Source organism: Dermacentor silvarum, chromosome 6, assembly GCF_013339745.2.
Source record: "Dermacentor silvarum isolate Dsil-2018 chromosome 6, BIME_Dsil_1.4, whole genome shotgun sequence".
NCBI lineage: Eukaryota > Metazoa > Arthropoda > Arachnida > Ixodida > Ixodidae > Dermacentor > Dermacentor silvarum.
This window is the reverse complement of record NC_051159.1, coordinates 188,213,633-188,225,208: the sequence shown is the minus strand read 5'-3', so window position 1 is coordinate 188,225,208 and position 11,576 is coordinate 188,213,633. Positions and strand designations below refer to the sequence as shown.

General features: G+C 50.0%; 1 protein-coding gene across 1 annotated transcript; it reads left to right on the top strand.

The window, feature by feature from the left end:
- The first annotated feature begins 311 nt into the window (after nt 1-311).
- LOC119455250 (uncharacterized) lies at nt 312-7,472 on the top strand. The gene is made up of 3 exons (XM_037716649.2): nt 312-706; nt 4,397-5,087; nt 6,617-7,472. Exons 1-3 carry the CDS (start codon nt 312-314, stop codon nt 7,310-7,312), a joined length of 1,782 nt encoding a protein of 593 aa, XP_037572577.2. The 3' UTR covers nt 7,313-7,472.
- The last annotated feature ends 4,104 nt before the right edge of the window (nt 7,473-11,576 follow it).

The following is an 11,576-nucleotide window of genomic DNA, read 5'->3' as shown; positions in this document are numbered from 1 at the left end:
TAACAGAGTTTGGACTACCGGAGCGCATCATCTCGGACCGTGGTTCCTGTTTCACGTCCCACGGCTTCGAAGCCTTCTGTCAGGAAAATGGTGTGGCTCACACACTGAACTCGGCACACCATCCAAGGGCTAATGGCCAGGTGGAGCGTGTGAACCGAACTCTGGTACCGTGTATTATGGCTACAATCAAGGACCCAGCTCACAAAGATTAGGATCAGAAGATCAAGGAGGTAGAAAGTTACCTAAATACTGCTTACAATGCCTCAACAGGGACTAGCCCTTTCAAGCTCTTGCATGGATATCAACCAAGGATGCAGGATGGTATCCTCAGATGGCTGAACACTGAGAATAACGAGTGGGTCTGCCCGGAGCAACTTCAAGAGATGGCTCAAAAGGACATTGCGAGCCAGCAAGCAAGGTCGAAGCAGTACTTCGACAAGCGTCACTTCACAGCGGACAAGTTGAGTGTTGGAGACATAGTGGTCATGCGCTGCGTTCCAGAGAACACTGGTGCCCCAACAAAAACCCAGAAGAAGTTCAGAGGTCCACTCACTGTGATAGAAGTACTTCCAGCAGACACCTACAGAGTGACCGAGATGAACGGAAGGAAAAGGGTCTACTCGACAACTGCCCACATAAGCCAACTGAAGATGCCAGGAACACTTCGACCAGTCAAGCTCCGACGAGGAAGAAAGCGTGCCGAGACGTAGCACACGTGTGTCCAAAAGACCTGCGTATCTTCGAGACTACACCACATGAACTGAGGACAGTTCGCTGCCAGGAATGGCCGAGTGTTAGCGGAATCAAAATGCTAGGCTGGCAACATGGGAAAATGGGAAGGAGGGCGACCCGCGATGGAAGCAGTCGTAACGCACGTTGTTACTCCTCTTATTTTTCTCTTATTTCTCAATTAAAGAGTTATTTGTTCAAAATGTGAATCTGCGAAGAATTCCTTAACACTATAATATAAGAACTGTCGTGGGCTCCGTTGTGCCTATATCTATCTATCTATCTATCTATCTATCTATCTATCTATCTATCTATCTATCTATCTACCTATCTACTTTTTTCTCCATGTTCACAAGTGCTACGTGTTCTGATGAGCTTAAATTGTGCCCAAACAAATTCATGTAGGCAGCATTTTGTGTGACTTGGGGCCACTCGGACATGCTGGGACATGCTTGGTCTGTCCGTGAGCTGACTCATGAGTGAGTTCGCATTAGTTGGCATCTCGGGGTACTAAATTACCATGTGCCGTTCTTGTAGCTTTTTGTATCATCATATTTCACTCACTATTAATTTGTTGCTATGAACTTGTTGCTGTTGTTGCGTGCATGCGCGCGCGCGCGCGCGCGCGCGCGCGTGTGTGTGTGTGTGTGTGTGTGTGTGTGTGTGTGTGTGTGTGTGTGTGTGTGTGTGTGTGTGTGTGTGTGTGTGTGTGTGTGTGTGTGTGTGTGTGTGTGTGTGTGTGTGTGTGTGTGTGTGTGTGCGCGCGCGCGCGTGTGTACCTGCGTGCGTGCGTGCGCGTACATGCGTGTGGTGTGTGTGTGTGTGTGTGTGTGTGTGTGTGTGTGTGTGTGTGTGTGTGTGTGTGTGTGTGTGTGTGTGTGTGTGTGTGTGTGTGTGTGTGTGCGTGCGTGCGTGCGTGCGTGCGTGCGTGCGTGCGTGCGTGCGTGCGTGCGTGCGTGCGTGCGTGCGTAATTCTACATTTGCTTCAAATAAAGCTCGCGATTCAAATACTATTATGCGTCGCAGTTCGCCAAAGAGGTATGGTACTGAGTGCAACGGACCGTCAATCCTCGTCACTCTGCTCGTGCGAGTTAGAGATTAATAAGTGCAGTGCTCAATCAATCGGGCATATTATTCCATTTGTGTTTTATTGCGATAGCAATTATATGGACACTTCAACCGGATTTCTGCCGTCGGCGTCGCCGTCGCCGTGAGGTTCCGTATAGACAAAATCTTCGCCGCACGGCGTATGCCCCAGAGGCAGCGTGCGGGGACGCGCGCTATCACGGAGAGCGAACGCACTCAATCTCCCACGCGCAAGCAAGAAAGCGGAAAGCCAGCGCCGGAGGGAGCAGGGGGGGGGGGGGGGGGGGGGGGCACTTCTCTGCCAACAACCGCGCTCGTCGCTCGTCCGCACAGTCTCTTATCTCTCCCACGCGCAAGCAAGGAAGCGGGAAGCCAGCGCCGGAAGGAGCCGGGGGGGGGGGGGGGGGGGGGGGGGGGGGGCGCACTTCTACGCTGCCAACAACCGCGCTCGTCGTTCGTTCAACCGCACCGTCTCTTATCTCCACACGGCTCTGACCTTTATGCGCATTCGCCGCTCAGTTTCCGTTGAAGCGATAGACCGCGCGTACCTTCGCCCCCTGCTGCGGCGTATATATCCGCTCGCTGCCAGCGTTTTGACGGTCGTTGTCTGCAGTCATTCAGTGTGATCTATTCATGTTTGTTTGTGCGCGCTAACACCACGCTTCTTCAATCAGTTAGTAATAGTCGGGCCACATTTTCCAACGCACGCTACACATGCAATGCTGCCCGGGTCGGCAGTGCAGCGCTACAGGTGTGTCCCTTCGCACGCGCTGCCCACGGGAAGCGCTTCTCATCAACACCACCGTTTCACACGCGCCTTCTCGTGGTCATCGAGTCTCTCTTCATGTCGGTCTACTCACGCCGCAGCACACCTGCTTACTTAATCAGCTCATGTTTACTACAATTCATATTGCTACCAAAGCCGCTCACCTTACTTTGTATGACATTGCTGTGTTGCTATCGCATTCATCGCTTCGCCCTTAGGGCGAAACTGTGACATTTTTTTATAGTGTACATTGACAACTAAAATCGGGTTTGAAAACTTTGTGGCGCATTTAGAATAATACGCACAAAAACTAGCAAAGATTGCGATACATGAAAATGACAATACTTTCCTTCAAGCAAGCGTTTCATTCACGGCTACGATCTGCCGGTGTACCTGTTCCAAACTAATTCTGACGTCCTAGAATATTTTATGGTACGTGCTATTAGAATCTGTCACAATCGCCTGAACGGCTAGAGTGCAATCGGAATTCGGTAACAGCACACGACCTGGAAGTCAGGTTGTCGTTTACTGGCAACGCCACGTCGCTAATGTCTTATTCTTTGTACAGCGCATAAAAGTCGCTTAAAAGTTTTTAATCGAAGCCGGTTGGGCAGACTAACGCCAGATTTGCAAAACTGCTTGGTCATCTGCCAACACTGGGCACCGGAAGTCCGGTCGCCATCTTGGTTGCGGCGAGTGTTCAGCTGCCAGCCTGTGTTTCTATGTGTGCGCCGCATTGAGATCTCTTTGTATGTGAGCGAAAATTTTATATGATGGCAAGTCCTCTCGGTACGTACCAGCCGCGATCCATTCCGAGTCTGAGCAGCCCAGGTTGGACGACGAATTTGACGGTCGTTCCGCATATATCGGAGCGCACATTGGAATGGTTGTGCGACCAAAAATGCCCCTCTGCCCGTCAGCGCAAGAAGGCGTACAGCTTTGCCATAGAGGCCTACTGTTCGCCGTCATCGCTTCGTACGAACACGTGTGACTCAGGGTAAGCAAACTTTTTGCTGTAGTACTACAACTGGCATACTTTGCGAACGGCGTCTGACGCCATCCTTGCACTGGCGCTCTCGCGCACACCCGAAACCGCATCTCGCTCATTTTGATATGGAAGTTTCGTCACAACCGAATACAGTGGGAGCTTCTCTTTCTTCGTTTCCGGGAGTGTTTGTGGGCGGAAGCAACCTGCGCACTAGTAACGTTGCGTTAAGATGCGACCGGTGTCTACATATTGAAGGGGCGGACGCCGAGTCACCCAAGAAACAACTTGCAAAACAAACGCACCGATACTGTCGAACGACCACGTGCCCAGAGCGCTGCATATTGCTTTGCAGATCAGTTCTTGAAGTTTTATCTCACCCGTCGTGGTGGCTCAGTCGCCTAAGGCGCTCTGAGTGCGATATCGCGGGATCGAGTCCCTGCCGCGGCCGCCGCATTTTAATGGAGGTGATATGCAAAAACGCTTATGTACTTGCGTTGTAGGGCACGTTAAAGAACCCCAGGTGGTCTAAATTAATCCGGAGCACTCCACTAGGGCGTGCCTCATAATTTTTAGTTTTATCGTGTGGTTTTTCGAGTGATAACATTACTGATATAGAAACAAGTATTTGTTACCAGCACTACGTTATTTGATTGCCAGAGTCAATGTTTAATTGCAGCTTTCATCATGAAACAAACACTTGTCTTAAGGTCTCTATGGAAGAGTTTTATCTTATATACATTGAGATGTCTCGGTTCTTGGGCACTCTCCCATTAAAGCACATGCCACTGTTATGAGTACCACAGCACTGTTTTGGCTTTTCTTTTCAGACTTGGTATCGTCCATGTGCATTGCACGTGTTTCCGGAGTCAAAAGAAAAGTGGCCGCCCCTACAACGTGCAGCTGTCAGTTCACAGTGCCACCGGTGTGCCTCGTACCACTACCTGTGAATGCCCTGCAGGAAAGAGTGGAGCCTGCAGCCACATCCTAGCAGCAGTACGCCTGCTAGCCCTGCTGAAGCAGCAAGGATTTGCAGAGCCACCACCAGAACTTTCCTGCACAGAGCTGCCTCAGCAGTGGAGACGCCCGAGACAGAAAGGCATAAAGCCTGCAAGTGTTCTAGACGTAGACTGGCGAGCCCCACGAGAAGGTGGTGTGCAGTTGCCAGTGACTGCTCGCCTTTCAGATGCAAGCTTGGACTACCAAGATGAAGCTAGCCAAGTAGCCGCAATCCAGTCACTTGGTGCGGAGCTGGAGTCACTGGGTGACTTTCCTTTTGCCGCTGTCTTACTGGACGTGCAGGCTCCTCTGGTGAAGACAAAGGCAGGTCTTGCTCCAGCAGACTCTCCACTGACATACCAGCAGTCGGACAGGCCGCATGATTTTAAGACGTGGATGTCGTCAACCATAGCCCCTGGTGCAGGCACCAGTTGTGCTGTCCCACGACTGGCGCTTTTCACTGGTGCAGTGCAGCACACATTTCCTGATGCCCTCACAGTTGACGAACAACAAATTCTGATGGTTAGCACATTAGTTGTTGCTTTCGTTCATTGCATTTATCAGGTGCTTTTGCAGGTTTGCCATGTGCTTATGGTAGCAAAAGTGCTATTTTCTTTCAGCATATAGCGAGTGCTTTTTACATATGGCAGTAAGCATGCTTGTTGCAATGCGTCGGCAGTCCTGAATGCGCATTCGTGCATACTGTCTATTTACATTCAGGTCGGATTAAATAAGAGCATGCATTGAGCATCATGCTTGGTAAGTATTTAACATTCATTGAGAAGGCCTTGCTGGCCCTGATCACACCACCTACACGCCAGGTCATGGGAACTGTTGCTGATGATCTTACTAAAAGGATATAATGTAACCGCCAAAAGTTCATTGGCTCAGTCAGCACCATCCAAGCTGCATGGCCGCTTTGTCTGGCGATGGACGTCTGCTGTGATAGTAGAGTTCAAAGCATGCATGTCTGACGATACTATACTTTTAGACCTGCTGCTCTTAATTGGTGTGCATAGCGTGCTCTTTATCTCATGAACAGGCGTACAAGAACGATTACTGCTTTAACGTGAGGCTTATAGTGCGTGAAAAGACAAGGACAAAGACATGACACACACACAGGTGCTAGCGCCTGAGTGTGTCACGTCTTCCTTCGTCCTTGTCTTTTCATCTGCTATAAGCCTCACAATGCCATACCAACAAACCCAAATCACTGCATTACAATACTGTTTTAAAATGTTCACGCTTCCTATGTGCGCAGCTAAAGATGCTCACTTTGACTGCTTCACAGCCAGCTGCATGTTCTTATTATTTTTTCTGTTGTGGTTTCCAGTTTTTTATTGCTGCAATTTGTCATTCGCATAATGTGCGTCCGAAGTAATGTGAGCATTGGTCAGAGCTGACCTAGCCGCCATATTACTTTTGACCAGTGCCAGTGGCACATTACAGTCGTACAGGGTGGGGACTGGAATTTAGTGTGTTTATTTGTCAACCATAGTAATAGCCATATTAAGCCATGTAATTGGCCCTGTGCTGAAGGCACTGTAGCTTCATAATTCACAAAAGATACCGGTTGGTGGTGAAAGTGGTTGGTGGTGAAAGTTTGCACTGCCAACAGTTCGAGCTTTCTGTTGTCAGTCATTGCCGCAGTCAAATGCTGTACAATTACAACTGCGATGCCTGCGACAGAGGATGCCTTATTTCTCCTTCCCCACCCCTTGTAGATGGCCTTGTGTAAGATGATGTCTTGTTAACACTTATAGAATGGCCCAGTAACCTTCAAAATAGCTCTGCAGCATATAACAAAAACAGCTGTGTGGCGGCTCACACAAGGCACGAAAGATGACTGGCTTGCAGCTAATTGTGAAATTTTCGCTGTTTGGCCATTTAATCGATCAGCATTTTGCATGCTCAGATTAGTGTCATCTGATGCACTGTTACTAGCAAAAGTCGACAGACTGGATGTGCGCCAAGCATGATTATTGAGAACTGCTGAAATGCATTAAAGTACAGACTTGCGGCAAATATATATTATTGTATTTCTTTCCTAGCACCTTCAACTTGCTCCTGAGGAAGCCCAGGACCTAGAAGCGAATACCAGGCAGCAGGCCCTGAGCGACAGATGGCACTCGGCACGACATCACCGCCTCACAGCGTCCACCTTTGGCAGGGTGATAAAGCGGAAAGAATGGACCGAGAAAGGACTAAGGAACCTCTTAGACCCAAAGGATCTGTCCCGTGTACGGGCTATACAATATGGAAAGATAAATGAGTCTGTTGCAGCAGAGCGGTATGCCACTACAATGAGAGCTGCAGGACACAACGTGACCCTGCAACATTGTGGCCTTGCTGTGCACCCTAGCTGTCCATGGCTGGGTGCAAGCCCGGATAGGTTGGCCTTTGACCCCGAAGAAGGCACCTATGGTGTGGTAGAGATAAAGTGCCCCTACTCTTTAAAAGACAGTGAAGCCAATACTGTAACCACCAAAAACTTTTGTCTTACATTTGTTGATGATGCACCGCAGCTCAAGAGAGATGACGAATATTTTTATCAAGTTTTAGGACAGATGGCTGTCACAGAATGCCAATGGGCGGACTTTGTAGTTCTTTCGGAAAAGTGGATAGCTGTGGAGCGCATTTATTTTGATCAACAGAAGTGGGACAATGTTAAGGCACAGTTAGATGATTTCTTTTTTACTACAGCTCTGCCTTACTTTGCTGCTCGCAACACTGCTGCGTTGTTATAATTCTGGCAATATATGTTTTGTAATGAGGTTGCATTGATATGTGGATTGAACATTTTTCTTCATTGTAGTGATCTACTTTGCAGCTTGTGAGCGATCACAACGTTGTTCTAGCAGATTTATCAGTTCTGTATGTGAAGGTTGCGAAAACACCTAGTCGAAAGATTTATAACTACAGCGGGGCCAACTACGAGGCGATTAGCGCTGCTTTCGAGTCGTTCTTTCCAACTTTTCATGCACTCGCAGATGATCTAGATATCAAACAACTGTGGAATACTTTCAAACTGAAAATGTTTGAACTACGTGAAGGTTTTGTCCTATCACGAGTTATATCAAGTAGGCGAGCTCAAGACAAACCCTGGTTTAACGCAGAGTTACGTGCCCTTGTTCGATGACAGCGACGAACTTATCAGATACGAGGCGTCTAATTCGCCAGAGCATTTGGCCTTGCTGAAAGCAATAAAAATTGTCACAGTTTCGCCCTAAGGGCGAAGCGATGAATACGATAGCAACACAGCAATGTCATACGAAGTAAGGTGAGCGGCTTTGGTAGCAATATGAATTGTAGTAAACATGAGCTGATTAAGTAAGCAGGTGTGCTGCGGCGTAAGTAGACCGACATGAAGAGAGACTCGATGACCACGAGAAGGCGCGTGTGAAACGGTGGTGTTGATGAGAAGCGCTTCCCGTGGGTAGCGCGTGCGAAGGGACACACCTGTAGCGCTGCACTGCCGACCCGGGCAGCATTGCATGTGTAGCGTGCGTTGGAAAATGTGGCCCGACTATTACTAACTGATTGAAGAAGCGTGGTGTGAGCGCGCACAAACAAACATGAATAGATCACACTGAATGACTGCAGACAACGACCGTCAAAATGCTGGCAGCGAGCGGATATATACGCCGCAGCAGGGGGCGAAGGTACGCGCGGTCTATCGCTTCAACGGAAACTGAGCGGCGAATGCGCATAAAGGTCAGAGCCGTGTGGAGATAAGAGACGGTGCGGTCGAACGAACGACGAGCGCGGTTGTTGGCAGCGTAGAAGTGCGCCCCCCCCCCCCCCCTCCCCCCGCTCCTTCCGGCGCTGGCTTCCCGCTTCCTTGCTTGCGCGTGGGAGAGATAAGAGACTGTGCGGACGAGCGACGAGCGCGGTTGTTGGCAGAGAAGTGGCAGAACATCGGGAAAGTACAACACGTTACTTCTCTAACTGTTCTTATAATTTATTGGTAACTAGAGGTTATTTCTCTTTTTTTTCAACGGACGACTATTAATACGGGTACGTCCGATGTGTACGGATTAACACGGGTGTGAAACAATAACCACGCACCTTGTTCCCGTCTGGATCCTTGGGTCCACGCTGCTTACACCAGGGGACACAGCAGTGCGTCGGCATTTTAGCTATACGGTGAGGGTCGATCTGGGGCTTGTGAATCCGTGCGGGTAGTGCGGGCCTTGCGCAGTCCGCTCGCTTCCTCGTCGCAACCAAGATGGCGGACCTAACTCTCAACTTGTGCACGAGATGGCGCCGCGCATTTCGCATATTGTCTATTCTATGCGCGTCGTCTGCTGACACACGGAGCCGCCAGCTGACTTTGAGATTGTTTACTTTTTGTAAGTGCCTTGATTTCGGTTAGAAAACACTGTGAGATGTTCAAGTTTGGATACTGTAACTGCTACGACAAAATAGAATGTAAATAAAATCGAAAAGAAGCTGGGCTTTTGGCCGCAACGTGACCAGAGAAGAAAAATTACACCATCTTCCCGTAGGGGAACCCTGAGTAGTATGCGAAGCGGTCGACTCAAGGTAGTTTTATCAGCTGTATAAACTTGTACATGCATCAGCACCAGCAACGCGCAGAACTGTTGACGCCATCGGCGTTTTGCCCGCGTTCGCACCGAACGCGCGCGGCGTTGGTGACTGTTGCCGGCATAGGTCGGCAGTGTGGGAGAATACTCACTCACACTCACTCACCATAATTTTTTCCAGGCCCCGCACTCACTCACGTTCACACTCACCTCCACTCACACGCACAGACACTCACTCGCACTAGCGCTCATCTCCACTCACACTCACTCGCACTCACCTGCACTCACACTCACTGGTACTCACTCGCACTCACACTCACTTCCACTCACACTCACTGACAGTCACTCGCACTCGCACTCACTTCCACTCACACTCACTGGCACTCACTCGCACTCACCTCCACTCACACTCACAGACACTCACTCGCACTCGCACTCATCTCCCCTCACACTCACTGGCACTCACTCGCACTCGCACTCACCTGCACTCACACTCACTGGTACTCACTCACACTCTCACTCACCTCCACTCACACTCACTGGCACACACCCGCACTCGCACTCACACTCACTGGCACTCACTCGCACTCACACTCACTGGCACTCACTCGCACTCACACTCACTGGCACTCACTCACTGGCACTCAATCGCACTCACTTCCACTCACACTCACTGACAGTCACTCGCACTCGCACTCACTTCAACTCACTGGCACTCACTCGCACTCGCACTCACCTCCACTCACACTCACAGGCACTCACTCGCACTCGCACTCATCTCCACTCACACTCACTGGCACTCACTCGCACTCGCACTCACCTGCACTCACACTCACTGGTACTCACTCACACTCGCACTCACCTCCACTCACACTCACTGGCACTCACACTCACTGGCACTCACTCGCACTCGTACTCACCTGCACTCACATTCACTGGCACTCACTCGCACTCACCTCCACTCACACTCACTCGCACTCACCCCTTTGAAATGAGTGCGAGTGTGAGTGAGTGCACTCATGAGTCACTGTGCCGAACGACACCGCTCACAATTCGTGTATATTCATAATGAAGCTTCTAATTTAGCACTTGTTGCATCGGGAGTGCGCCAAGGCAGTGTTTTGGACCCAGTTTTATTTTTAATATATATAAAAGATTTGCCTTCCCGATTACATGGTAACATCCGTCTATTCGCTGACTATTGTATTTCGTACCGCGACATTAATCACAGTGATAATACAAAATTCTGCCTTTTCTTCGTGTCAGGAGCGGAAGATGACTGTAAATGCACAAAAATCTGTAACGCTAACAGTAAGAAAGAAACAGATATCTGAGTTTACTTACATTATTAGTGACACACCTCTCACTTGTGCATTTCAGCGTACATATTTAGGTGTCACTTTAACATACGCTCTCCGATGGGAAAGCCATGTTAACAAAATAACCTCAAGTGCAAATAAATGTATATGCTGAACACTAAAGCGACTCTTCTTTCTGAGAAGACACCTTCGTCTTGCGCCCCCAGATAAAATTTGCTGGCCTACAAAATGCTTGTTCGAACAGTGCTGGAGCACGCTAATATTGTTTGGTTTCCGTACACAAATAAACTCATTGCAAGAATGGAAGGGGTGCAGAGGAAGGCTATAAGGTTCTGTTTCAATAAGTACAGACAGACAGACAGACAAAGAACTTTTATTCAGGTCCTGAGGAACTGCGTTTGGACGCCCCCTTTCAGGGGGAGTCGGTAGCAGTCGCGGGCCGCTCCCACGCAGGGACCGGAAGACCGTGGCCCTCCGCCCTCTCGCAGGCCCTCTGGACAGCCCGAAGTTGAAGCGAGAGGTCGCCGCTTTTAAGGGCTTCCTCCCAGACCTCTTCGTTGTTGAACTCTGTGTCGCGTAACGCAGGACATTGCCAGAGCATGTGAGCTAATGAGCAGTACGCCTCTCCGCAGTCCGGACATTGCGGTTCGATGTTGGGCGAGAAGTGACTAAATCTGCCCCTCGAAGGGAAAGACCCCGTTTGGAGCATCCTAAAGGCCGTCGATTGCGATCGAGTGAGTCTAGGGTGAGGAGGTGGAAAAGCCCTCCGCGAAAGATGATAATGAGTCAAGATCTCGTGGAAAGTGAGGAGCGAGTCCCTGTACCTCCCGGCGTCCCCGCCTTCGAATCCGCCGGCACCGCCGCGGTGAGCGAAACCTCGCGCACGGTCATGGGCAAATTCATTGGCGTTGGGAACATCGGGATGTACGTTGGCCCCCATGTGGGCCGGGAACCATTTTATAGTGTGAAACCCGGCAGCCCCCTCGCTGCCGAGGATGGCCGCTGCTTCCCGCGAGATCGAGCCCGAAGCGAAAGCCCTAGCTGCGGACCGCGAGTCCGTGAATATATTTGGACGCGACGGGTCCTTCATTGCTATAGCGATGGCCATTTGCTCAGCCACCGTTGCCGAAACATTTCGAAACCGA

What these genes read in the sequence shown, in the direction of transcription:
- LOC119455250 (XM_037716649.2), top strand. Translation starts at nt 312, where the DNA reads ATGCAGGATGGTATCCTCAGATGGCTGAACACTGAGAATAACGAGTGG. An exon ending in GGAAGAAAGCGTGCCGAGAC is followed by an intron (nt 707 to 4,396) that starts GTAGCACACGTG and finishes TTTTCTTTTCAG; the next exon opens with ACTTGGTATCGTCCATGTGC. An exon ending in ACGAACAACAAATTCTGATG is followed by an intron (nt 5,088 to 6,616) that starts GTTAGCACATTA and finishes TTTCTTTCCTAG; the next exon opens with CACCTTCAACTTGCTCCTGA.